The following is a 24,345-nucleotide window of genomic DNA, read 5'->3' as shown; positions in this document are numbered from 1 at the left end:
CTAACCATGATGTTTTATTTCCTAACCCTAACTAAGTTGTTTTATTTCATAAACCTAACTGTGGTATCCGATGTTTGTCCTGCTATTCAGAGTAATTATGTGGTTACATGTAATGCCCAGTAAGTGGTGCTTGAATTGCACCTGTATGTCGACACATACTAGGAATGCAGTGGAAGAAGAGGTTTGTGTAGTCATGGTAGTAGCAGAAGACTTTCAGCGCAAGAGTCCCGATAGCATGCAGAGAATGTTCTGGTTCTGTAATGCCACTATTCCTAATTAAAGCTCAGACAAGAACCAAGACATTTGTGGAAGAGTGTTTCATTTAAAAAACAAAATCCTTTTGGCGATGAGGATCGAGGCCAGGAGTCAAGCAACAGTGCTACAAGTTTGTTTCAAACACAGACTTTTTTAGCACCTCTTTATAAGAGGGGGGGAGAGTGAAGCAGTATGGCTACCATAGGCACACTAACAGCGTTTGATGCAAAAAATCAGACGTGGGAAAAGTATTGTGAAACCCCCAGCCAAGTGAAATTGTACAGAGATACAAGTTTCATTTACAAACCTGCAAGCCTAATGAAAGCGTAATAGACTACAGAGCTGAGCTATGCAGGCTTGCACAGGACTAAAACTATGGTGACACCCTCCAGCACATGTTGAAAGACCGTATTGCGTGTGGCATCAATGATGACCAGATCCAGAGAAGACATCTAGCAGAAGCAGATTCAACATTTGAGAAAGCCTTGTCAATTGCAGTGGCAGTGGAGACAGCAAATAGAAATGCCCAGAATATGTAAAGTCCAAATGCCACTCTTAAGTGTTTTAAAATGCATAAAGGCCCAGATTACTCATTCATAAGTGAAGTGAGAGGGTGCTACAGATGCAAAGGAACAAAGCAAGTAAGTAAAAACTTGAAAAATGTCATGCATTCGGCAAAGTGGGGCACATAGCTAGAGCCTGCAGAAACAAAAACACAGTCAGAGGTCCAAGAAACCAGAGTTTGTAAAGAAAGACCAAAAGCAGACTCCATGTCATTACTGCCATCAAGATAAGATAACAAGATACAAGATAAGCAAAGCAGCAGTAAAAGTGACAGCTCAGAATAAGAGACACTTAATACCCCAATGGCCCAAGTTAACACCACTAAAAATCCAGATAGAAACATACTCAGGGGATCCTGTTAAAGTGATTGAAGCAGTGCTGGTCTGGATGAGACACAAACAGCAGCAACGTAAATGGTCCCTGGTCGTAGTTGAAGGCCTCATTGAAGCCCCTAGCTTACTTGGACAAGGCTGTTATGAGGTAGCCCTTGGGTAGCTGTGAACCTTGATGACATCTTGGTGAGCAGAGAAGATGAGGCAGATCATCTCAGAAATCTAGACATGGTGTTAAACAGATTAAAGGAAACTGCACTGTGATTATAAAGGAAAAAGTGCTCTTTTCTCCAACATGAAGTGGAGTATCTGGGGCATTGAGTGGATGTTCAAGAGCTTCATCCAGTGACAAAGAAAGTCAAAGCCATCATGGAAGCCCTCACTCCCAAAAATGTCACCAAACTCAAGTCATATTTAGGGTTGCTAAATAATTACAAGACCTACCAAACCTGGCAACCTTTTTAGCACCCTTGCATCATCTCCTGAGACAAGACATGAGCTGGACATGGAAGAAAGAGCAGGAAGAAGGTTTCCAAAAGTCCAAAGCAAAACTGGACTCAGCTTAAGTGTTAGTTCATTATTCTGCAGACAGAGTTGATACCGTCATGCAATGCCTCTCGGTACGGCGTCTTATCAAAGTGTCAAAGCAATGGACCTTTGGGACTTATGTCATGCATTCTGTCACCAGCTGAAAAGAGATACTCTCAGTTAGACAAAGAAGGACTGACAGTGATGTTCAGTGTTCAGAAGTATCACAAGTACCTCTATGGACACCCTTTCACCATCTACACAGATTACAAGCAGCTGTTCAATGAAAAGAAACCCATTCCACAGATGTGATCACCAACAGTGCAAAGATGGGCTGTGTGTCTGAGTGCATAAGAATGCAACACTGTGTACAAACCAGGAAAACGCAATGCAAATGCTTATGCTCATATCCTCTTACTTTGTCCCTCCCATTGTTCACCCTTCACAATCATTCATCCTCTCTTCTCTCCTATTACCTATATTTTCAAGGTATATCTGGGGCTTATAATTGTCTTGGGTGGAACCATAAAATTCAGTCTCCTTTTCCCCAGCCATCAACATGGAGTCGTCCTAGGCAATCCACTTTGATCCCAGTCCTCATTTTGACACCCATTTCCGCCTCCTCTCATAAAATCTTTAAACTCACAATGTTGTTGCATACTCCTTGTTAAACAACCCTCTTTTAAAAATACTATGCCTTGTCTCTCCATTTAAACTTTTATAGTACTTTCTATAATACCATGTTGTGTAGTATAACTATTATCACACTTTGAAGGTGAAGCCTTTAAAGGCCAACTTTACACAGTACTTCCCACTGAAACTGTCTAACTATAGATATTTGCAGGTTTTGAAAATTATTTTGATGGTGGTGATACGTTTCATTTTCATATGGTGGGAAAAAAAATGAAGCATGAACTCACCATTGTCTGTGGACACCATAAAGGTGATGGGTGTTGTATCTCTTCCCCCTCCCCCATTTTCAAACGCTCCATATCCCTCACTCTCCTGAAGCTGCCAGTTCAGACCAAACAGATGCATAGCTGGGAAGAAGAGGAGGGAAAGAAGGAGGGGAGACAAAAGCAAGATGCAAAAATGGGAAAGGAATGGTGAATAACAGTAAGAGGGTATGGGACAGAGAAGGAAAAAACAAGAACAGAGATATGTGCATTTATCTCTGTGCATGTTGGGTTGTGCTAAGCATCTTGAGCACTAAGACTATGTCTTGGAAACATGAATAACATATAATGGTTCACAAATTAATTGAGCAACACACGCACACACACACACACACACACACACAAGCAGTTTCTCTCTTTCTCTCTATTATACAACAGTACCCAGGGATTGACTGAGTGGGGTGTGTTAAGCATAAAAAAAAAGCCTCCAGCAGCAAATCTGACATAATGTAATACAGCACTATACCTACCAGTGTTCTCTCACTCTTTCTGTGTGTGTGTGTATGTGTGCATGCACCCTTGGGCTTGTAAATCATCTGCTTTCATTCTTCTCCATGTGTCTCAATTAAGATTTCACCTGATTTCTCTGGGGCCAGAAAACAGTCAAATTGGTCTAAACTAAACAGAAAAGAAAACTGTATGAAAACAATTTGTGTTCACCATCACACCTTTCTTATTAAACTTTCATACATTACTACAGTATGTTCTGTGTGGCATCTGCTCAATCATGCCTACTGTCTAATGAAGAGCTCTAGAGCTGAGTGGCATTTTACAAAATGACACAGAAGAGGGGGAATTTGAGTTTCTGCATGAGTTTACTGAAATTCAGATCAGGGTTGTGTCCTGGCTCAGATCTCAGTTAAGAACCCAGAGAACCTATGAAGACCACTAGTCCAAACCCCTGCAAACCAACTGAGATATACTGACTGCAAAGACTACAGGGCAATTAAAATGTTTTGGTTTCAAAATGTAATTAAATGGGAGCCGTATTGGGGAAACAATGATATATCAATCTGTCGTATGCCACTGTAAAAGTTTCTGCCAAAGCTGACCTTGGGTGAGAGGCAGGGTACACCCTGGACAGATCTGTCACAGGGCTGACACACAGAGCCAAACACAGTCACACTCACATTCACAACTATGGGGGATTTAGAGTCACTGAATCCCATGCAGGCACAAAGAGAACATGGAAACTCCACTCAGGAAGACCCCCGGTTTCGAACAGGATTCAAACCCAGATGCTTTGTAGTCTTAGCCACCACACCACCATGCTGCCCATAGTCACATTGGCCTACTATTTGTTCAATAAAATATGTTCTACAATGTAGCAATTCACATTCAAAACCAATGACCTCTAATAGCATTTAGGAGCCACCTTATGACGTTGAAATAAATAAATCCCCAATTAGTTTACATCAAACAGACATTAGATGATATGAACATATCAGGATATCCATGTCTGATGACAGTGCACAACATAAAGACCAAAAGCAGTAAACTGTATTGGTTCATACTCGAAGAACATGAAGAGTGTGGACTAGATGCTACACACAGCAGATATTAGAGTGACTAATGTCAAGGACCAATTAGTGAGAAAGCCCCACACTCATACGCTGTGATTTGACACGCATATACTCACCACACACACCAGCTCATTAAATTATAGTCATGCTGTGCTAGCCCATTACCCATAACCGCACTGGGTGAGGACAGAAGCAAAGGGTCACGGGAGAGCGCTGGCTAATCAACAGGAGCTTGTTTCTGTGTGATAATGTAAGGGGATTAATGACCATGGTAACAGTCATAGAAGGCTGGTTCTCTCTAAAAAAAAAAACTAAAAAAAAAACGTTTTACAAATTTTGGGAATTAATAGAACAATTTAAAGAAATTTTGTGGTTAAAACAAAGTAGTAGAAAAATGCCTAGTTTAAACCCATATAAGTCCTTAGTACATGCCAACAATGGTAAACGGGTATTAAGTATACACCCATACATTAGAGCCCCAGTGTGGACAGTGTAAAATTTACACTGTAAATTGATTCAAAATACATGTTTTAGTTCTCAAGTCTCCAATCTTCTATTCTTTATAATATTAATTGGTTTGTAAAGATGAAGCTGTCAGAAAAGGAAACCAAGCTGTTTAAAAAAAAAAAAACATCCCCAGGCAGGGGATCAGATGAACTAACCTCCTTTGGTTAAAGGAGGAGTTGAATCAACAATTTGGCATGTATTATCAGCGTTTACTGTTTCTTTTCAGAAGATTCTGATCCCAGTCCAACTTTAAAAATATTCAAAATTCAAGATTTAAAGCATTTATTGTTATATGCACAGAAAGGAAAACACGTTTCCCTGTACAATGAAGTTCTTTCTTTGCTGTCCACAGTGAATGCCAAATTCAAGCAATATAAGGTATAAACTAGGTACATACAAAGTAAAGGTACTTTGTACAGAAAGAAATAATAAAAATTAAAACAATAAAGAAATAGAAATATAGGCTATGCACAACAGTAGTGCAAAGTATGGGCTTATGTGCAAAGCAACCGATGCGCAAATTGAATAAAAACCACAAGTGATAAAAATAGCAGCAGTAACAGTAACAATCTGACTGGAACTATATAGTAATGATAAAGTAACAGCAGTAACAGTAACAGATGTGTAAACTGAGTAAAAAAACAACCATAATAATAATAATAATAGCAGCAGTAACATTATCAAATGTGCAAATTTTGTTGAGGCAGTTCAGACTGGCCCGATCCCCTGGAAATCGATCTCAGCTGAAGAGATTTCAGACTAATTCTTTGTATAGAATAGAAAAAGAGTTAGTCTGGCTGGACAGGCTAGGAACATTATACATTTTCTGTTGATGAGACAGCAGAAACAGTTTTGTTTCTTTTTTGTGTTTTTTTTTTTCCACAATACTGCACTCACAAATGAAGCCAACTCATTCCCTTTGTGTGTACCCAGAACGTTTAGCCATTATAAATGCTGACAATGAAAATAATGTAGTAAACATCCACAGTCCACATGTGTTTTCACTAATGTTGTGTGATTAGATTTCCTCTCAGGACTGTGTGGGGGTATACAGAATATGTTTAATACTCCTTTGTTACAGCGAGTATTTTAAGTTGACGAAGCAGAACACGCACAGATGTAATTAATAACATTAATAATGGGTCTGGTACATTTTGCAGTACAGAGTAGTTCAGACTCCCATACTTGGAAGTTTAGATTTGGGAAATTCAAACTCAGACCTGAGGATTGTATTTTCAATCATCACTCGGGACAGCAGCATTACTGATATCGTAAGCCCAGCATCTACACTGCTACTGCTGTGTGCACTGTAATGTAATACAATATAACAAAAGTAGGATCAAAAAGTCATGAGATTTCATATTAATTAATAATTAATAAATACATTAATAAAACTTTCCCCATAAATATTACTGTAGCACCTGCTGTGCGGGTATTTACAATGGCAATGTGGGGTGTGTGCATGATGCTCTTCTCTGCTGATTACAAGCAGGGGCCTGTATCCACCAGCTGGCTTCTTCCTTGTAGGAGATGGAAGCATCCTATTGCCACATTGACACCATGACAACAGCCTAAATCAATTAAGAATGCTATTCTTTATCCTCCAGTGTCTTTATTAGGACACTTCAATGCATTCCCAATACCTTTATCCTAACCTTAACCATTACAACTAAATGCCTAACTGCAACCCTTACCCTGATCTTAACTTAAACCTAAATGTTAATTTACAGGCTTATTTAAGGCAACAGACAACAGGCACAAAGCAAAAGAAAAGGGCATCACTAAACACATCTTTTGTAAGGATTCAGGGGTTTTGTTGTGTTTTCGCTGTTTCCGCTTTTTTCCTCCCTTCTCCCTTTTAGTCCCTTCTCATTTTCCCTAGCCTCCTGCAGCTTGGCGAGGCGCATGGTTGTAATGGCTGAAGAGACCCAACTGCACATGATCAAGAAATCAGCCAGCACATATATAACATGGGGTTTCCGATTCCAAGCTGTCAGAGGATTTAGTCACTTAGTCTCTCTGTCACTGGTGTGATCCAAAGAAGCAAGCCAAAAAAAAGGACGCTACAAGTCTTTAGCATCGATTTAGTTTCACTTAGTTTTCAGTGTCTAGCATAGCAGTTTAAGTTACCAGCTTTTTTGTATTCTTCTCAGTCGTGTTATTAATAAATTCATATTCATCATTATCTAAGCTCTGCTCCCATCTCTGCATTCAGGAAAGAAGACGACCCAGTCCCAAATGATAGCGATAATGACAATGATGACAATAAAGCACCTGTCGGTAAATGGTGTCTGAGCAAGTTTTGTTCCCAAGTGTCTGCTGAGCTGGCACATAAATTAAAGATTATTTAAACATTACATATTAATCAAATATCTCCAGCAGATCCCCCTGACCCTCAATAGGAATAAGCAGGTATAGATGATGGATGGATATTAATCAATATATTGTATTTGTGTTCTTGTGAATTAAACTCTTCAGTGTTTAAAACATACAGTAAATGTTTTTAATTGGTGAAAAACTGCCTGCTTTATCACATACTGAGATACAAAAACAGACAGGAGTTAAAAATTAATGGATTGGATTCAATTGGGATATATATATATATATATTTCAAAACTATTTAAACATTTTTCACAAAGGTAGATACTGATTTGGCCTCTGTGTAGACTAGCTTTGACCGTCTTCCTCTCTGTCAAGGAGAGCCTTGTTGGCCCTGGTCTCTTCAGACGGAGTAGAGGTTAGTGTAATGACCACCTGTATTGCCAGTCAGGTTGGATGGAACAACCAGTGGTGGATTTATAGTGTGCTGCTCCCAGGAGAGCAGCATCTAATTTCCTGGACCACTGATGGCAGCACTCACCCCACTAGCCTCTACCACTGTCCTGTGGAAGGGTCCCAAAAAATCTCTAATTATTATGCTGTGAACTAGATATTAAATATATTCTGAGGTACATGAAGCCTGTTTTCCCATAGATATGTGTTCTATATTATCCTAATCTGAACCTAACCTAAACCCTAATTCTAACCAATCCTAACCATCCTACCTACTTCCTATTCCTATCATCCAGTCTTCATGGTTGATTGTTTGGCCTGCTAGCAAGAATATTACTTGGACCACAAGCATCTCCAAAATGTTGGAGCAAAGTAGACTGATTGGCATATTCAAAGCATGGAAGACATACAGTTTTAGTATGGAAAATTGAAAATCAATAAAGCTTTACACAGTTATATGGATTAACCACAAGCATGAATGAGAGATAAACAATGGCATGGCTTCTATATCACACTGTAGTCTGACAGCAATGCTCTGTGTAAGTCTGGTCACACATGTTCCATATTTGGCAATAAAAGCAGAAATATAACAAGAACAACTTATAAGTCATTGTATAGGTTTCAGGTCCTGTCTGGGAGGATATTTATGGCAAGATGTGAGCAGGGGAAGTTTGTTTGTTAAGAGGGGTTAAGAGGATCTCTTTGCAAGAGCCGGCCAATCTAGTCTTTGTCAAATGGAGTCTTGACAGTGTAGTATTTGGTGGAGATGGCTGTGCCACTTCCTGTTGTTTACCTCAGTAGGTTACTAAAAGTTTTAGAGCAATAAATTCCGTAAGGGTAAAACTCCTTCCTCAGTCTTGGAATGTGAACATCTTCTTGCTTTAGGTCCACTACAGTTCTAGAAAGAAAGTGACTAGAATCCAGGATGTGACTTTCGACTAGTCAAAATGTTTGTTTCACAAGCCAAACATTTTACCACGTTGTTCATGTAAAACTTCTAGTTTATCCATTGTGTATATGGCCTTTTACTTTTGGACACTGCACTATAACAATGATGTGAGCTAGATATGAAATAAATAAAAAAGAAAGCTTACAGCAATGTGGTTAAATGTTTGGCTTATGAAACTGGCTGTAACAGGCTAACTGAAACTGAAAAAAACTAAACTGAAAAATTGAAACTAAAACATTGAAAATTTTTAAATTTAAAGTAAAAAACGAGACTTGAAACTGATAAAATACTTATTTACTTCAGTTCTTATTTCTCATATCTCATCCTATACTCTGAGTCAACCAAAGCAGCTATGGCAACTGCACATTCATTCACTGAGAAACAGGAAGCAGTGGCGATTTTTAAGAGGTGCTTCTTCATTAGCTTGGTAAAGAGCATATCAAAACCGACACACTGACCAGCAAACACCAGTTGGCTAAAAACACACCACGAAACACCAAACACCAGTTTCATCCCCACTCTATTTACACACCACGCTGTAATATCCTACTTCAGAACCCAACTACTATGAAATCATCAAAATATAAACAAAGTTATGAAAAAACAAAATCAATCAATCTGACAGCACTCACCACTCACATTCACATGGCACCTTGCTCAGAGAGAGAAAGCGAGAAAGAGATAGACAGAAAGAGAGAGAGGGAGAGAAGTGTGTGCAAGTTTACCTATGCAGTAGCAGAGCAGGACAGAGAGCAGTACAGAAAGTCCTACTGCACTGAGGGCTGTGCACCTGAAAAAAATAAACAAAATGTTGCTGTGTTACTGCTGTACACTATGAGTTTTGTTTCTAATAACTTTCAAACTGCTTAAACATCTTATGGATTTACTGTTGTAGTGTCATAACGTTTCAACTTCCACGGTACACTCTTATTTGTAAATGATTGTAATGTGCAATAGGAAAGTAAATTAAATTCTTTATTGAGTCACTACACCACTCCTTTATGTATTTACTTTTCTAAATACAGCTTAGAAAATGTTTCTACCCACTACTGAGCATTCTCATCTGTTCTAACAACAGCCTGCAACTGTTATAGCATTATAGGCCTTCATCTTGACCATCATCCAATTATGTTTTCCATGAAGATACCAAAGTAAGAGTTGGGGTTCCTGGTTATTGGAAATTATATAATAACATTGTACAAATGTGCAGTTGGACAAATACCACATCAGCAATTACAATTACAATAGTCAAATACACCTTTATTGGTGTGGGAAATGTTTATTTCTCTAGGGCCATCTCTGAAGATTCAAACCCCTACTGTAGAACACACAGCCCGGCAAACATCCTGGATGTTCAGAAAGCTAGCCAAGTCTCTCAACAATTAGGTGAGGCCTGGCTGGTGATTGACTGCTGCTCTTATGGTTGAAGTGACTTCCTAGATTCAGTCAGCTGTTACATGTAAACCAAAAATTCAGTAATACTATCTTTCATGCCACATATCCATGTAGCCTGTGCATGTAACATAGTATAATGATTTTGTTGTAAAAAACGTGAGTTTATGTTCAAGTTATGTTCACTAAAACCAAAGATCGCCCAATCTTGTCACACATTTGGTAATATAACACAATGAACTGACACATCAATTTTTCACATTGTGGTTAGAAAAAATGCCTTGTAACAGTGGGAATTATATATGTGTTCAGCAGTGTACATGAAATTTATGTACTATGACAATTCTGTATAGTTGTACAGAATATAAAATATACAAGCAGATTAAACATATTGTTATAATACTGTTTCGTTTTTTTGTATTCTGCATTAAAGGAAAGACATCAATAAATATCAGCTACTGTGTGTGTTTGTTAAGCCTTGGCAGAAGAGAATCAGAAATTCCTGTCTATGTCCTCTGGGATGAAAGGGTTCTTAATAAAGAGATCTTCACAGAGTGACAGTGGTCCCAAAACATATTTTGTGTGATGTAGTGAAGTCTCTCTATCCTCTCCTCTCCTGTATATGCCACCATTAAATGTCACTTAATTTGTGCCTTCTCTCTCCCATAGTTTGTGCTCTCCCTCTCCCTCTCTCTCTCTCTCTGTTATCTTCTGGTCCTGGAGTTGTATATTGCTGATGTGCAGTTACTGGCCACACCAACTTGTTTATTGTTGCTATTCTTTTATCTCTCCTTTATCCACTCACCCCAGCTGGTCAAGGCAGATGACCACCCAAACTAGGCCTGATTTTGCTGGAGGTATCTTGCATTAAAGGGAATTTTTCCTCTCCACTGTCACCAAGTGCTGCTCAAAAGTGATTTATTGGCTTTCTATGTAAAGTACCTTGACATAATCTTTATTGTGATTTGGCACTATACAACCCACAGTCATCCAAGGCTCCTAATGAATGGTGTGCAACAATCATTCTATGAACTTGACTGATTCCAGGTGATAATACTGAGTTGAGCACAAATTACGCAGAAGTCCACCCTATGAAAGCTATGTGACAGCCATAAAAAATATATATAGGTACATTTATACTAGCAACAATTTATTTAAACTTCAATTTACTTTTTGACTGAACAGTAGGTTTACTGCACTTGTTACTTGTTGAAAAGTTAACTATGTACCTGAGTGAATTGCACAGAAAGGCTAGCACCACTTTGACTGAGAACTCATCCCAACCTCTACTAATTATGCTCATGGTGTGCCTGGCTACAGTGCAGAGATGTTTCATTTTCAACTTTTTGAGCAAGCCTCAACCTTTTAGCCAATCAGAGAAGGACAAAGTAGAATACATTCCAAAAGATGTTTTTGTTCCTTCCCTCTCATTCTATCTTACCTCCATGAGCAGTATTTGGAGGTTTTCTTGAACTTGAAGGCAGAGCGGGATAGGGTATTCCTTGGCAACGGTCTGGTGGGTGGGGAGTACACTGAGCCTGTTGCCATGGTGTAGCCAGGAGTTGCCGTGGAGAAAAGGGGCGTAGTACCTGTACCTGTCTTAAAGAGGAAGTGCCTGGAGGGCAAGAGAAGAGACAGACAGAAATTGTTGTAGTAAATTAGTATGAGATGTTGGCTTTGTTTACATACAAAAAACATATTACAATTAACTATCACACCACCACACTATGCCTCATCAGTACCTTTTTCATTCTGAAGTAACTTCATCTGTCATCCTCAATAATTTTGCGCTCTGGCTCAAACGGAATAGATTACATTTTTGCACGACAGTTGGCTCAAAATAATGGAGCCAAGCTCTCGATAACTATGTGATGTCACTTTATTTATTATACTAATAATTATTTTTATTTTAATTTATGCTAGGAATGTTCTGGAGGTGAAGAGTGTGTCAGATAGGGTGATGAGTCTGAAGCTAGAAGTTGAAGGTGTGATGTTGAATGTTGTCAGTGGTTTTGACCCACAGGTAGGATGTGAGTTAGAAGAGAAGGAGAAATTCTGGAGGGAGATGGATGAGGTGATCCAGGGTACACAAGGAGCACACAAGTTGATTACATCTTGTGCAGACGTTTCAACCTGAAAGAGATCAGTGACTGCAAAGTAGTGGCTGGAGAGAGTGTAGCCAGACAGCATAGGATGGTGGTGTGTAGGATGACTCTGGTGGTGAGGAAGATGAAGAGGACAAGGGCAGAGTGGAGGACCAAGTGGTGGAAGTTGAAAAAGGACGAGTGTTGTGTGGCCTTCAGGGAGGAGCTGAAACAGGCTCTGGGAGGAAAGGAGGTTCTTCCGGATGACTGGACAGCTACAGCTAAAGTGATCAGGGAGACAGGTAGGAGGGTACTTGGTGTGTCATCTGGAAAGAGGAAAGCAGATAAGGAGACTTGGTGGTGGAATGAGGAAATTCAGGAGTGTGTTAAGAGGAAAAGGTTAGCTAAGAAGAAGTGGGACACTGAGAGGACAGAAGGGAACAGACACGAGTACAGGGAGATGCAGCGTAAAGTGAAGGAAGAGGTGGCAAAGGCCAAACAAAGGGCATATCAGGATTTGTATGATATGAAGAGGATGGAGAGTGGAAAGGCAGTTGGTTCTGACCACATACCTGTGGAGGTATGGAAGTGTTTAGGAGAGGTGGCAGTAGAGTTTTTAACTGGGCTACTTAACAAGATCTTGGAGAGTGAGAGGATGCCTGAGGAATGGAGAAGTGTACTGGTCCCCATTTTTAAGGGAGACTTGGAGAGTTGTGGAAACTACAGAGGAATAAAACTGATGAGTCACACAATGAAGTTATGGGAAAGAGTAGTGGAGGCTAGGCTGAGGTCAGAAGTGAGCATTTGTGAGCAGCAGTATGGTTTCATGCGGAGAAAGAGAACCACAGATGCAATATTTACTTTGAGAATGCTGATGGAGAAGTACAGAGAAGGCCAGAAGGAGCTGCATTGTATCTTTGTAGATTTAGAAAAAGTGCATGACAGGGTGCCGAGAGAGGAGCTGTGGTTTTGTATGAGGAAGTCTGGAGTGGCAGAGAAGTATGTTTGAATGGTGCAGGACATGTATGAGAGCTGTAAGACAGTGGTGAGGTGTGCTGTAGGGGTGACAGAGGAGTTCAAGGTGGAGGTGGGACAGCACCAAGGATCAGCTTTGAGCCCTTTATTGTTTGCTGTGGTGATGGACAGGCTGACAGATGAGGTTAGACAGGAATCTCCATGGATCATGATGTTTGCAGATGACATTGTCATCTGTAGTGAGAGCAGGGAGCAGGTGGAGGAAAATCTAGAGAGGTGGAGGTTTGCTCTGGAAAGAAGAGGAATGAAGGTTAGCCGCAGTAAAACAGAGTACATGTGTGTAAAAGAGGGACTCAAGTAAAACGGTGAGGTTACAGGGAGTAGAGGTTAAGAAGGTGGAGGATGTTAAGTACCTAGTTTCAACAGTCCAGAGCAACAGAGAGTGTGGAAAAGAAGTGAAGAAACGTGTGGAAGCAGGTTGGAACGGGTGGAGGAAAGTGTCAGGTGTGATGTGTTACAAAAGAATGTCAGCAAGAATGAAAGGAAAGGTGGACAAGACAGTGGTGAGACCAGCAATGTTGTCTGGTTTAGAGACAGTGGCACTGAGAAAAAGACGGGGCAGAGCTGGAGGTAGCAGAGCTGAAGATGTTGAGGTTCTCTGGGAGTGACGAGGATGGATAGGATCAGGAATGAGGACATCAGAGGGACAGCTCATGTTAGATGTTTTGGAGAAAAAGCCAGAGAAGCCAGATTGAGATGTTTGGACATGTTCAGAGGAGGGACAGTGAATACATTGGTAAAAGGATGCTGAGGTTAGAGGTGCCGGAAGGAGGCCTAGAGGAAGACCAAAGAGGGGGTTCTTGGATGTAGTGAAGGAGGACATGAAAGAACAACACATAAATAAAACAATCTGAATCCCACCCATGCCGATCTGGAGGGCAGATTACCACCATTAATTTGATTGATGAGCACTGTTGCTGAACAAATGGTCTTGACTCAAAAAATATACATCATACAGCTTCAATATTCATATTGTATGAACATTTTGATAATATGTCAAAATATTCAGTTTGCAATTGCAGTTTGACTCACACAACTACTCAAAGCTAACTAGATAGGTAAAATTAGGTAGCTCCTATAAACATCTATTAATATATGTATTATTGTTGTATTTGCTATAGTAATGTAATAGTAACCATGATATTTCTTTCTTTATGTCTTTCAGGAATAATGGACTATGCACATTTTATGGGCATAGTAGCAGGCACACACTGAGCATTGTTGGTTGATATATGATAATATATTACATTGTTTTTAAATGTAGACGTAATTTGTGAAAGCCACACGTTGGGGTCACGTAGGGGTCATAGTGGCTCTATCAGCAGCAGTATTTCATGACTGGTATCTAGCCTAGCTCTGAGGTCTTTGAGGTGCACAGGTCAGGATGACCAGTCCATGGGATTTCCAGAAACTGTGTGTGTGTGTGTGTGTGTGTGTGCGTGCGTGTGTGTGTGTTTTGATCATTGGTTATAGCTTCAGTAGAGTGTTCTGTTTAGGTTTAGCTAGAGCTCACTGATAAGATGGTCCTTGGGTGTTTGTTTTAAGGCAGTTCTCTTGGTTGATAATAAAGCATTACTCAGTCCTTCCATCTTTTATGGTGAGGGTCTTTGTTCTGGAATTGTTGATCCCAACTTCTCGGGATGCTTGTGAGCAGATTAAGCTTGGTGGTTCTTTTTGCTACACAGGCTGCAACATAACAAAATTGAAAAAAGTGAAGGGGGTCTGATTACTTTCTAAATGCACTGTATATCCTCCAGGGCAACGTAATCTAGTAAGGCGTACAACTATTAATAGCCAGAGTTCCTGTGAAATTCTTTTTCCCATCCATCCATTATCTGTACCTGATTATTCCTATTTTAGGGTCATGTAGATCTGCTGGAGCCTATCCCAGCTCTCTTTTGGGTGCAAGGCAGGGGTACACCCTGGACAGGTCACCAGTCCATCGCAAGGCCTAAATTATTTTTTATTTCTGAAAACAAGGCTGTGTGATTAATAATTAGAGCCTATTATAGGGCTGATGAATTAATACCAGCCTATAACAAGAAGACAGAACAATAAGACAGAAAAAGAGCAAGTAGCGGTTAAAACGGAAGTGCACAAAATACATTCTTGAGCAACAGCTTCAATCAGAAGCATGTGGTGTGCAGTACACAAACCTAAATTATCAAAAGGAGATGCTGTATTTCTGAAGGGTTAGGATGACATCATGAGGTGAAATTCCATACAGCGCTACAATTACATCATGATAAACAGTAAAAATAATCAGTTTAAACAAATATGACAATCTTAACATACCTACAAGTGAAAAAAATGAACGTGTTATATAGCAGAAGGTACTGATAGATGTAAAGGCTTGTTAGATGTAAGGCATCCCAAGCATGTAAAGTGATCCCAACCTGAGCCCTTTAATATTGGGCATCTGATGAGAAGTCAAATTGAATATTTAAATTTACCTAGTACTCTCCAAAGTTTTATGGTTTTGTATTGTCCTTCGACACACGCACACACGCACACACACACACACACACACAGTTCTCTGCAGTGCAGAAGAGGAGCTGGTCAGTCCTAATTTCCAACTCTACAATATTTCAACTAATTTTCCTATATGTATTTAGTGAACTCTAAAATAAAATTAGCTTTTGTGTCCATCTTATTCACTTAAATCAGCATAACAATCAGTGCATCACTCTGTAAACACATGTAGGTGTAAATGTGAAAAGGTAGCCTTAGTGAAATGACTGAGGGCAGAGATATTATATAACTGCAAGTTGTGTTCTGTTTTTCAACAGGTGTGTGAAGTTGCTCTTATTGATTTACCTACTGGAGGATTTTGTTGCAAATATGGTTAACAAGCTGTGGTATAATCTCCTTTGTACTCTATTCTGTGTCTGAGCAGTTCACCCTTGCCTTCAGACAGAGAGAGAGAGAGAGAGAGAGAGAGAGAGCGAGAGAGAGAGAAGAAAGAGAGAGAGAGAGAAAGAGAGAAAGACAGTTCAGTAGGGATGTGGTATATTTTTATGGGTTTTATGTTTGGAGCAGAGGCATGTGATGGTGGGGGGCAGTGGTACACTGCATCTATTCTGTAAGTATACCCAAAACTGTATGGAACTCAATTGCATCCAGCTTACAGTCTGATTATATTTATTCGAATAACAGTGAAATGGGTTTTGAATATTTTGTTCACTCTATTTATATACAAATATTAGAAGTATCTTTCAAGATGCACTTGGCTGTGTATTTAATTTACAGAGTTGTAAAAACTGAAATCACATCTACATCTAAAAATAAAAATATGGAAGTATATTGTATACTCCCAATTGCCACACATATCCCCACAGAACATTGTAGCTGGATGCCATGGCCCTCATTCAGCCTTCCTGCCACTTCCTCGCGCTCGTTTGATCACCGGTCTGCCAGCCTGTGCCCCTGTCTGCGTTTCTGTCTCCCTGCTCCTGACCCTCAAGTCTCCTGTTCTTCCCCCGCACACCTCCAGTTAAGTTTTCCCTTTGTCTGTTTTTGTAACCTTGGGTCCAGTGAAAATTCATTACTACAAAACATAAAACTGCACTGGTTACATTCAAACCCACTCAGATCAGTCTAACACAAGAGAATAAATAAAATATCAGTTCTTGTTTTAAAGAAAAATAAACCTTTTGCTAGTGACCTTATAGACAATTTCACAGCCAAAACAACCACAGTTTTCTCCACATGTGTATTCTCTACTATCCACACTTGCAGAACACAACAAAAAAATGGGTTTGCTCAGTAACATAAAATACTGGTTATGGTGAAGATATACAATATATAGATGCACAGATACAAATACTGTGTACTGTAACATGAACAAGAAACACAGTCAGTGACACACTATCACAAGTTAACCCCTTGTAGACAATTGTCAAAAATTCACCCCAAACCATTAAAGTTTTTATCCTTACAATTTGGTTGTAAGAAACAACACAGGGCCACAGAGCCTGCGTCATGCTGTGACAGAACAGAAAGCTTTCTCAACCAGAGAGGACATATTTAAGCCGAATTTAAAATACTGTGACGATGGAGCAGTAATGATTGAACAGAAAGATATGTTGTTATTCAATTTAAAAGCCCAGTTTCAGTAACGGTGTTATTCATTCATTCTGATTTTTGGATCATTTTTGTTTTGTTTGGATTGTTGATTGAAGGAACTGAACAATAGCAGCATCAATAAAATAACTGAGAGTGGAAAATCTCTGTTATGCCTATTATGCCAATTTTGCCTAATGTCACTAATTTGCATCATAGCTAAATTTATATCTATTGTATGTGCTATATTCAAAGGAACAATCTTAATTTAGCATCTGCTTGACAGTAAAAACACATTTATTTTTTTATATTATTGTAAATAAATTTGGTTAATCTGGAGTCAGGCTTTGACACAGCATCTCCACACTGCTTGCATGCAAAATGCCAATGTTAAATTGTAACTTTAAGCCTTGTTTGTCTGATGTTTAGACTCACATCAATAACTTTTTTTATCGAGGTAAGTGGTTATTTGAGCAGGCATCGTCAGTCACCTATAACTTCCCTGGCCTCCCCAACAACAGTCACATGTACCCCAGTATAATCAGTTAACATGCCTCAAGTTAAGCCGGAACACCACCATGCCATCCGTCTTTCCATCTGACCCATTTCGGTTTTGTTTCCAGAGTTACATCTATAATTTGAAGGTGCATACTACCACCTATAGTACTGGGGTAGTCATTACACCCTACACTGCCAGACCTAAATCAACACTACTGATGTGCTGTCGCTTATGTCTGACACAAACAAGCAGCCAATCACATAACTGGCCCAGCCCTCCTAGTCTTTACTGACAAACAAAATCATTCTGCTGAAAAAGCTGTGATTGGAAAAAAGACATTTTGAAATTAAAACTGCTACAATTTACAAAAATTCTCTGTTTTTGTAAAAACAAGCATAATGAAATAATATTTTAAAATAATGAAGAAATTTAAAAAACATAATGAAAACAACGTTATAATAATGAGCTAAATTGTAAAGATGTGTTGTATTAAGGTACAATTTCATGGTCATATTATAAAATTGTGATCTACCTCAGCTTTGTTTGGATTTTTCAGATTGCTTTCCTGGGTAAACAAGCCCTCATGTTTTCTCTTGGAGCTTCCTTCCTAATATCTCCCTTCATTTATTCTCCATTCCTGGACACTAACTATATTTATTTTTCAATGTGCATTTTTATTTAAATAATTAGTTATTTCATAATGTCCTATTTATTTATTTAATTTTGAACAGTCTGGGGTTCCACACATATAACACTGTCTATTTTCATTCTTTGATGTCTTCTGTGAAAGTCTTATGCCAGATGAGGAAAGGGGGCTAGAATCCTTTTATAACTGGGGGCAATACATTTTCTACCTATGCAGTGCAGTTTACAACCCATTACCCAGGAGGGTGTCACTTTCCCCATTTATCTTATATTTGATTTATTCCTCAACCCCAGAGAGGAATTTCCTTGTGGAAGTGAAAATTTTTTTGTAGGTTGTCCCTTGTGGATGCAGTGGATACTAGATGTCTGTACAGATCTGCAAAAAATTGCCAGGATGAGGTGATTCTCTCCCAGGTGTGCTACAAAGGCGGACAAAAGGAATGCAAAAATGGATAAATAAATGAATGCCCTTTGTGTTGGAATGGAATCCTGACTAATAAAAAAAATCATGAATAAGACTGGCTGTTGCCCCTCTAAAGGAAAGTTGGTAATTTGATTGAGATGACCAAATAAATCAACAATACATAAAAGATACTGTCACACTACATATTTTTAGTGTTTTTGTAGGGTAAAGTGTTGTGAACCCCCATCAGTTGCTCTATCACAGTAGATATTCTTCTAGGGTCCTCATACAAATACATTACAAAGTACATATATGTACAAAACTAAAACTTCCTGGTACTTCTGTAGTCACAAGACAATATTGATATAAAAAAGTACATATGACTTTAAAATATATATATATAGATATGACTAAGTTGCAGGAGGAAGTTTGGGTCCCTAAGGCGTGACATGTGGTGTCTCAGAGAGAAGTTTCCAAGGGTTAGACCAGTGCTGGTTGATTGATAATTGATATATGCCAAATGGTGGCCATAGCAGTCTTACAATGACGTTGATAAACAGGCAGGCAATAACAGTTTAGGAAAATTGCCACAAAGAGAAAGTTAGTGTCCAGGAATGGAGAATAACTCTGACAAATGAAATGAGTAATTAGTCCGTGAGGGCTTGTTTACCCAGGAAAGCAATCCAAAAAATCCAAACAATGAAGCTGAGGTAGATCCAAAAATCAACAGTCACAAAATCAAAAACAGGTCTAATAACAGGTAAGTCTAAGGCAAGGAAATTTACTAGTGAAACACAGTTAAATTCTGGAAGATTCCAGCAACTCTGCGTCTTCACTGGCCACTGTTAAGTATCTGAGTGGCATGCGATGTGCCTTCATTACATCCCCAGAGCACAGGACAGTTGGTCAGATCACTACTGCTCTTAGAGATGTGCTCTCTGATCACTGTTTTGACATTACCCCCAAGGGATGACCCCTGCCTATCCTCCAGGCTTTGAATGAGGTCCTCCTGAATGAGGTCAGGATCAAAGATGTCCTTAGGAGATACCCAGGAGCACTCTTTGGGCCCATATCCTTCCTAGTCAACCAGATACTGCCAACTTGCCACAGTACACCCACTGGCCATCCATGATTTGGGTGGAAGGAGGGGAATCTGAGGTGGGTTGAAGAGGACTGGACTTGACTGACTTGACCTAGGAGATATGGAAGATGGGATGGATGGACAACCCCAGCAAATTGGTTATGGGATAGGGTTCTGTGTACTGTGTACTGTCTTCTGTGTTCTTTGTTGTAGGACTCTTTACTATGGGAATGAAATCAGTCATTTTGGAAAAGAGGTCAACAGAGGTGTATTATACTGTCTTCCCCATCCAAAGAGATATGGGACCATGGGTAAGGGAGAACCTCCAGGGACTTTAAAAAAACAGCAGGGGCTTGGGTTTCTCTTTCAGGAGCTGAGAGCGTCAACCTCCTGGATAGCAGGCCAAAGAGGAAGAACTTTTTTTTTTTTAATTGAATTTAAATAATTAAATAATAAAAAAATAATGTTTTATTTAATTTAAAGAACCCACTGAAGAGCTTTTTAGGTGATGTCCCCTGGGGACCTAGATCTGGGCTGCATTCACTTCCTCTTCAATGCTTCATGTGATAGCAGAAACAAAGCAGTTGGGTAGAATAGTTTCCATAGGGGGGTCATTTCTTCTGGCTGCCAGTAGTGAAAGAGGGCATCAGGCTTAACATTCTTTGATTCAGGGCAGTAGGACAGGGTGAAGTTGAACCAATTAAAAATAAGGACCACCTAGCCTGTCGGGAGGTGAATGCAGGTAGACGAGATTACAATGGTCAGTCCACACCAGAAAGGCTAATCCATCCCTAATCAGTGACACCATTCCTCTAGTGCTGATTTAACCCGCAGGGGTTGACGAATGTGCGAACACGTTTTGTGGCATCTTCTCCTGATAACACTGAAACAAACTTAAATTACTCCGTCAGTTTTGATTGTACACATAAGAGCAATATATCGTTGGAATCTGTATAGGGTCTAGTTTTATTTGTATACACTTATAATAACAAAAAATGCTGTGCTTTTGTAAAATAAAGAAAGCAGGCAGCATGTGCTCTCTGTCCTCTCTGTCTGTCACCTGTCTATACAGACACATAAATAAAACAACCTGAATCTCAGCGAATACTTGCTGAGAAATACATGCCTAGAAAGCTTGAAATGTCTACTTTTGAGTGAAACAATTCAAGTCGAAAACAAATCATCTCTTTTTATGTAATGTGTATGAAAGTAAGGAGCGGCACAGTTTCTCCTGTCTCACCTCATTATAGCTAATGTCATCACGCCTCGCACTGTTCATATGGAAATAATCTGAGGTGAACCAGGTAATTATGTGCACACCCCCGAGAAATGGATGGATGGTTCCAGACAGCGACGAAGAGTTTACTTTTGCCCTCAGAGGAAAACACGACTCTGATGACAAACTTTGCATCTGCATTGCATTGCAGTAATTCCCTTTCAGGTACATTCCTGACTGAAAGGCTCATTGTGCTGCTCATTGTGCGGGTCTTTGTCTTCACATGATTATTCATGATCAGACACACCTTCCTGCATATGTCTTTTCTAAACAAAAAGTGTCTTAGAAAATTTAAATCAGTGTATTGTTTTCTGTGAATGAGTGAACAAGATGACTTTCACATGATTTTGAAGCAAAAAGATGCATTGCATGCTACAAGATGCATTTCTCAAAAGTCTTGTGAACCAATGTTCTGTTTATGTTTTATGGCCTTATTTCAGTGACTTAAAAATTTTAGTTTTTCACTAACCATGCATAAATGCTGTTTTCCCAAAAACACAATCATGTATAAACATGCTGCTCAGTTTGTAGCCCAGTTTGTGCTGATTACAGTGTTATCAGACTTTGGCCATTAATATGTTTAAAAGCAACTGAAAAAAGCACAAATGTCAGGGCATGTAAAAACATGTAACAAAACCCCCAAACACCCTTAGACCCGAGAGGGTTAATAACTAACAGCTCCTTGTCGCCTATGTCTTGGTTTCTCTCTCTTTCTCTCTCGCCATGAGCTGATGAGAGAAAAAGGCACACAAGTGCAGCTTGTTGTCATACTCTGCTTGCTGGGACAATACTACGTTATCCAAGGCAGCTTGTGCAGCAGGTGACCAACATAAACTGATCTTGGTGGATGTCAGTTGATGCAGGGGTGTGGCTATCACGCTGTAGTTATGTAAATAAATTATTGTTAGAAGATGGCCTGTCACTTAGCGCTAAGACTTTGTTTAGGGCCATTTGGATTGCACCCTGTGTGATTATGAACCCCAGAGTGTAAACACAGTTTTCCATTCCTTCCCCTCTCGTATCCTGATCAAATGATATGTGTTGCAGAGGTCTAGTTCGTAAAAATTTGGGACCCCTGGAGACCTTCCAATGCTGATGGACAGCAAAGGTAGCAGGTAACGATTCTTGAGTTATATCAATTAGACCCCTGTAGTCAATGCAGGGGTCTAATTGTTTTGCCCTTTTTCTATTTTTATAAAGAGGATTCCTGTGGTCTAGAGTGACACATCACAGACTTATTTACTTAAGTGGAATTGGGTTATAATCTTTCTAAAAGCCAAAATATTGCAAATACAGGGCCAATGTTGCATTTTTGTGAGAAGAATCACAAGTTTATTTACAATAAACAGTAACTCAAATAAAATGAAATATAGTCAATTTTGATACTGTTTGAAACAAAGAAATATGGGAAACGTGCTGCTTTAGTTTTCCCAAGATTATTCAAATTCCGATTCAGATACTGCTTCATTGAAATATGCAACAAATACATGCATTTTATAAATTTATATTTGTATTTCTCCCAGAGGGACAACACATCAAAACTGAATCACAGCTATATGTCTAACCTCAACCTAACCTAAACCTGATTCTAGCTCAAACCCTCAAAGAGATAAACTGATTACCAGCCAAAATGTCCTTATTTCATAAAATTAATAAGTGGCACATTGTGCTCAAAATGGTCTTCACAAAGACAGAAGCACACACACCACAAACACACACACACCAAGTCCAAGTGAGGTAAAATCATAATAAAAAAAGTGATGCCCTCAGTTAATTTTAGTAGATCTGTAATCACTTTATTACACAATAAGGCTGATATATGTGTTTATATATATATATATATATATATATATATATATATATATATGTGTTTTTAGGAATGGGGCCATAGCTACACTATAAGGAGGAACTTGGCTTCACTTTCTGTACACAAATCGCAAATGGTGAGCTTTGATTAGTTGATTAGTATACTTTTAGACTCAGAGGGCTGTTTTTCTCTATCGGAAGTCAAATGAGTCACAATTATTTTCCTTTTCCATGACATTTGGTGTTCTAATTCTGTTTTATTATAGTTTTAGACCACCAGTGTGCATTTCTAAATGCTGTTGCAAAAAAAGATCTATAATTGGCTGTTCACAATGTGTTATACGTAATAAGTGTGGAAAATGGTTTCAGTATCCACAACGTAAGTAATACCAGTTGCACACACTCACCTTGGCCTTTCTACAATTATGTTGACACTCAGTGACACAATGCATTCCATTGACCTTAACCCTGTAACCTCAATCAACAGAACTATACCTGACCTCAACCCCAACCATTACACTAATCCTCACATAAACTCAATATTAGAACCAAACTCAAAAACAGCCCTTTGAAGATTATGCTGCAGTTTCACTGAATACATATTTACTCCATTTAATAAATGGTACTTTAAACTGTAACTGTTGTGTTCCACAGTGAGCGTTTCTCACTCTATGCAAATGCCTGTTTTTGGGCATTTGTTGAGACTGAAGACAGTTTCCCTGAAGACAGTCTCAAAAAGAGGCTCTTGCAGTTTTTATCTATTATGATACTCTCATCATTGTACAATACATCGTAATGTCATTAGCATGGCACATAACTTCAGACTATTATTTGCCGAGGATTTGAGTAAGAAAGAAACAAACAGTAAAAGAAATTGTATACATGCAGATGAACAAGCCCCTATTTTAAATTCAGCTTCAGAAATGGTAGATTTTTCTGCTGACTGCAGTGTCCAGCAGAGGATGGATGTGTTTGATTTGCCATGCAGGGAGTGCCTCCAGCTCACACAGCATTTATCTTTTAGCTCCACCCTGACAACTGATGTTTCTTTCTTACCACGTCTCCTGGAGGCCTTGCAGCTTGTTTTGTTAGTCTGTATGCATGTGTGAGTGAGTGAAATGGTCATACAGACTCGCTTTTTAATGTTGCAGAAAAAACATTTACCAATTACTACAGACAAGTAAGTATGTAGCTTTGACCTTTAATTCACCAGACAATGAGTACCTAACACTTTCTTTTTTCTTTTCTTTTCTTTTCTTTTCTTTTCTTTTCTTTTCTTTTCTGTCACTCTCTTTTCCTTATTCCCTAAATGAAAACAGGGGATGCTAGATGCTAGGAGAAGGAAACATTTTCCATCTATATAAGACATCAACAAGAGTGGGATAAAAAAGGAAGGAGTGAAGGAGGGACTGGGCAAAAACTGACTGGGGAACAGAAGGGCAAGGTTAAAGCTGCATCCATAAATTGCATTTGTGTGAACGGTGAATGAACAACAGGCCTTTATACAGCCGCCAGCATGATGTTACACTCTGCTGGAGGGACCTGTGTGTGAGGCTTTTGTGTTCTACAAAGACAGAACGAGAGAGCTACAAATTGTTCGGTGAATAGGGAATCAAGGTTCAAATTATCCAATAAACCCTGTGTCACAGCTGAAAAGAAATGCACTCTGACCTCAG

General features: G+C 39.2%; 1 protein-coding gene across 5 annotated transcripts in view; it reads right to left on the bottom strand.

Moving 5' to 3' along the window:
• Positions 1-24,345, bottom strand: part of tenm3 (teneurin transmembrane protein 3) — a 180,102-nt gene that overhangs the window by 91,401 nt on the left and 64,356 nt on the right. For all 5 annotated transcript variants that reach the window (XM_026302846.1, XM_026302847.1, XM_026302848.1 and 2 more), the window contains 3 exons: positions 11,220-11,393; positions 9,112-9,176; positions 2,600-2,719 (listed from right to left, as the gene is read on the bottom strand). In XM_026302846.1, coding sequence (XP_026158631.1) covers positions 2,600-2,719; positions 9,112-9,176; positions 11,220-11,393 — 359 coding nt within the window. The remainder of the gene's footprint in view (positions 1-2,599; positions 2,720-9,111; positions 9,177-11,219; positions 11,394-24,345) is intronic.

Source organism: Mastacembelus armatus, chromosome 1, assembly GCF_900324485.2.
Source record: "Mastacembelus armatus chromosome 1, fMasArm1.2, whole genome shotgun sequence".
Lineage (NCBI taxonomy): Eukaryota > Metazoa > Chordata > Actinopteri > Synbranchiformes > Mastacembelidae > Mastacembelus > Mastacembelus armatus.
The sequence above is the reverse complement of the archived record's forward strand: the minus strand, read 5'-3'. Positions and strand labels throughout refer to the sequence as shown.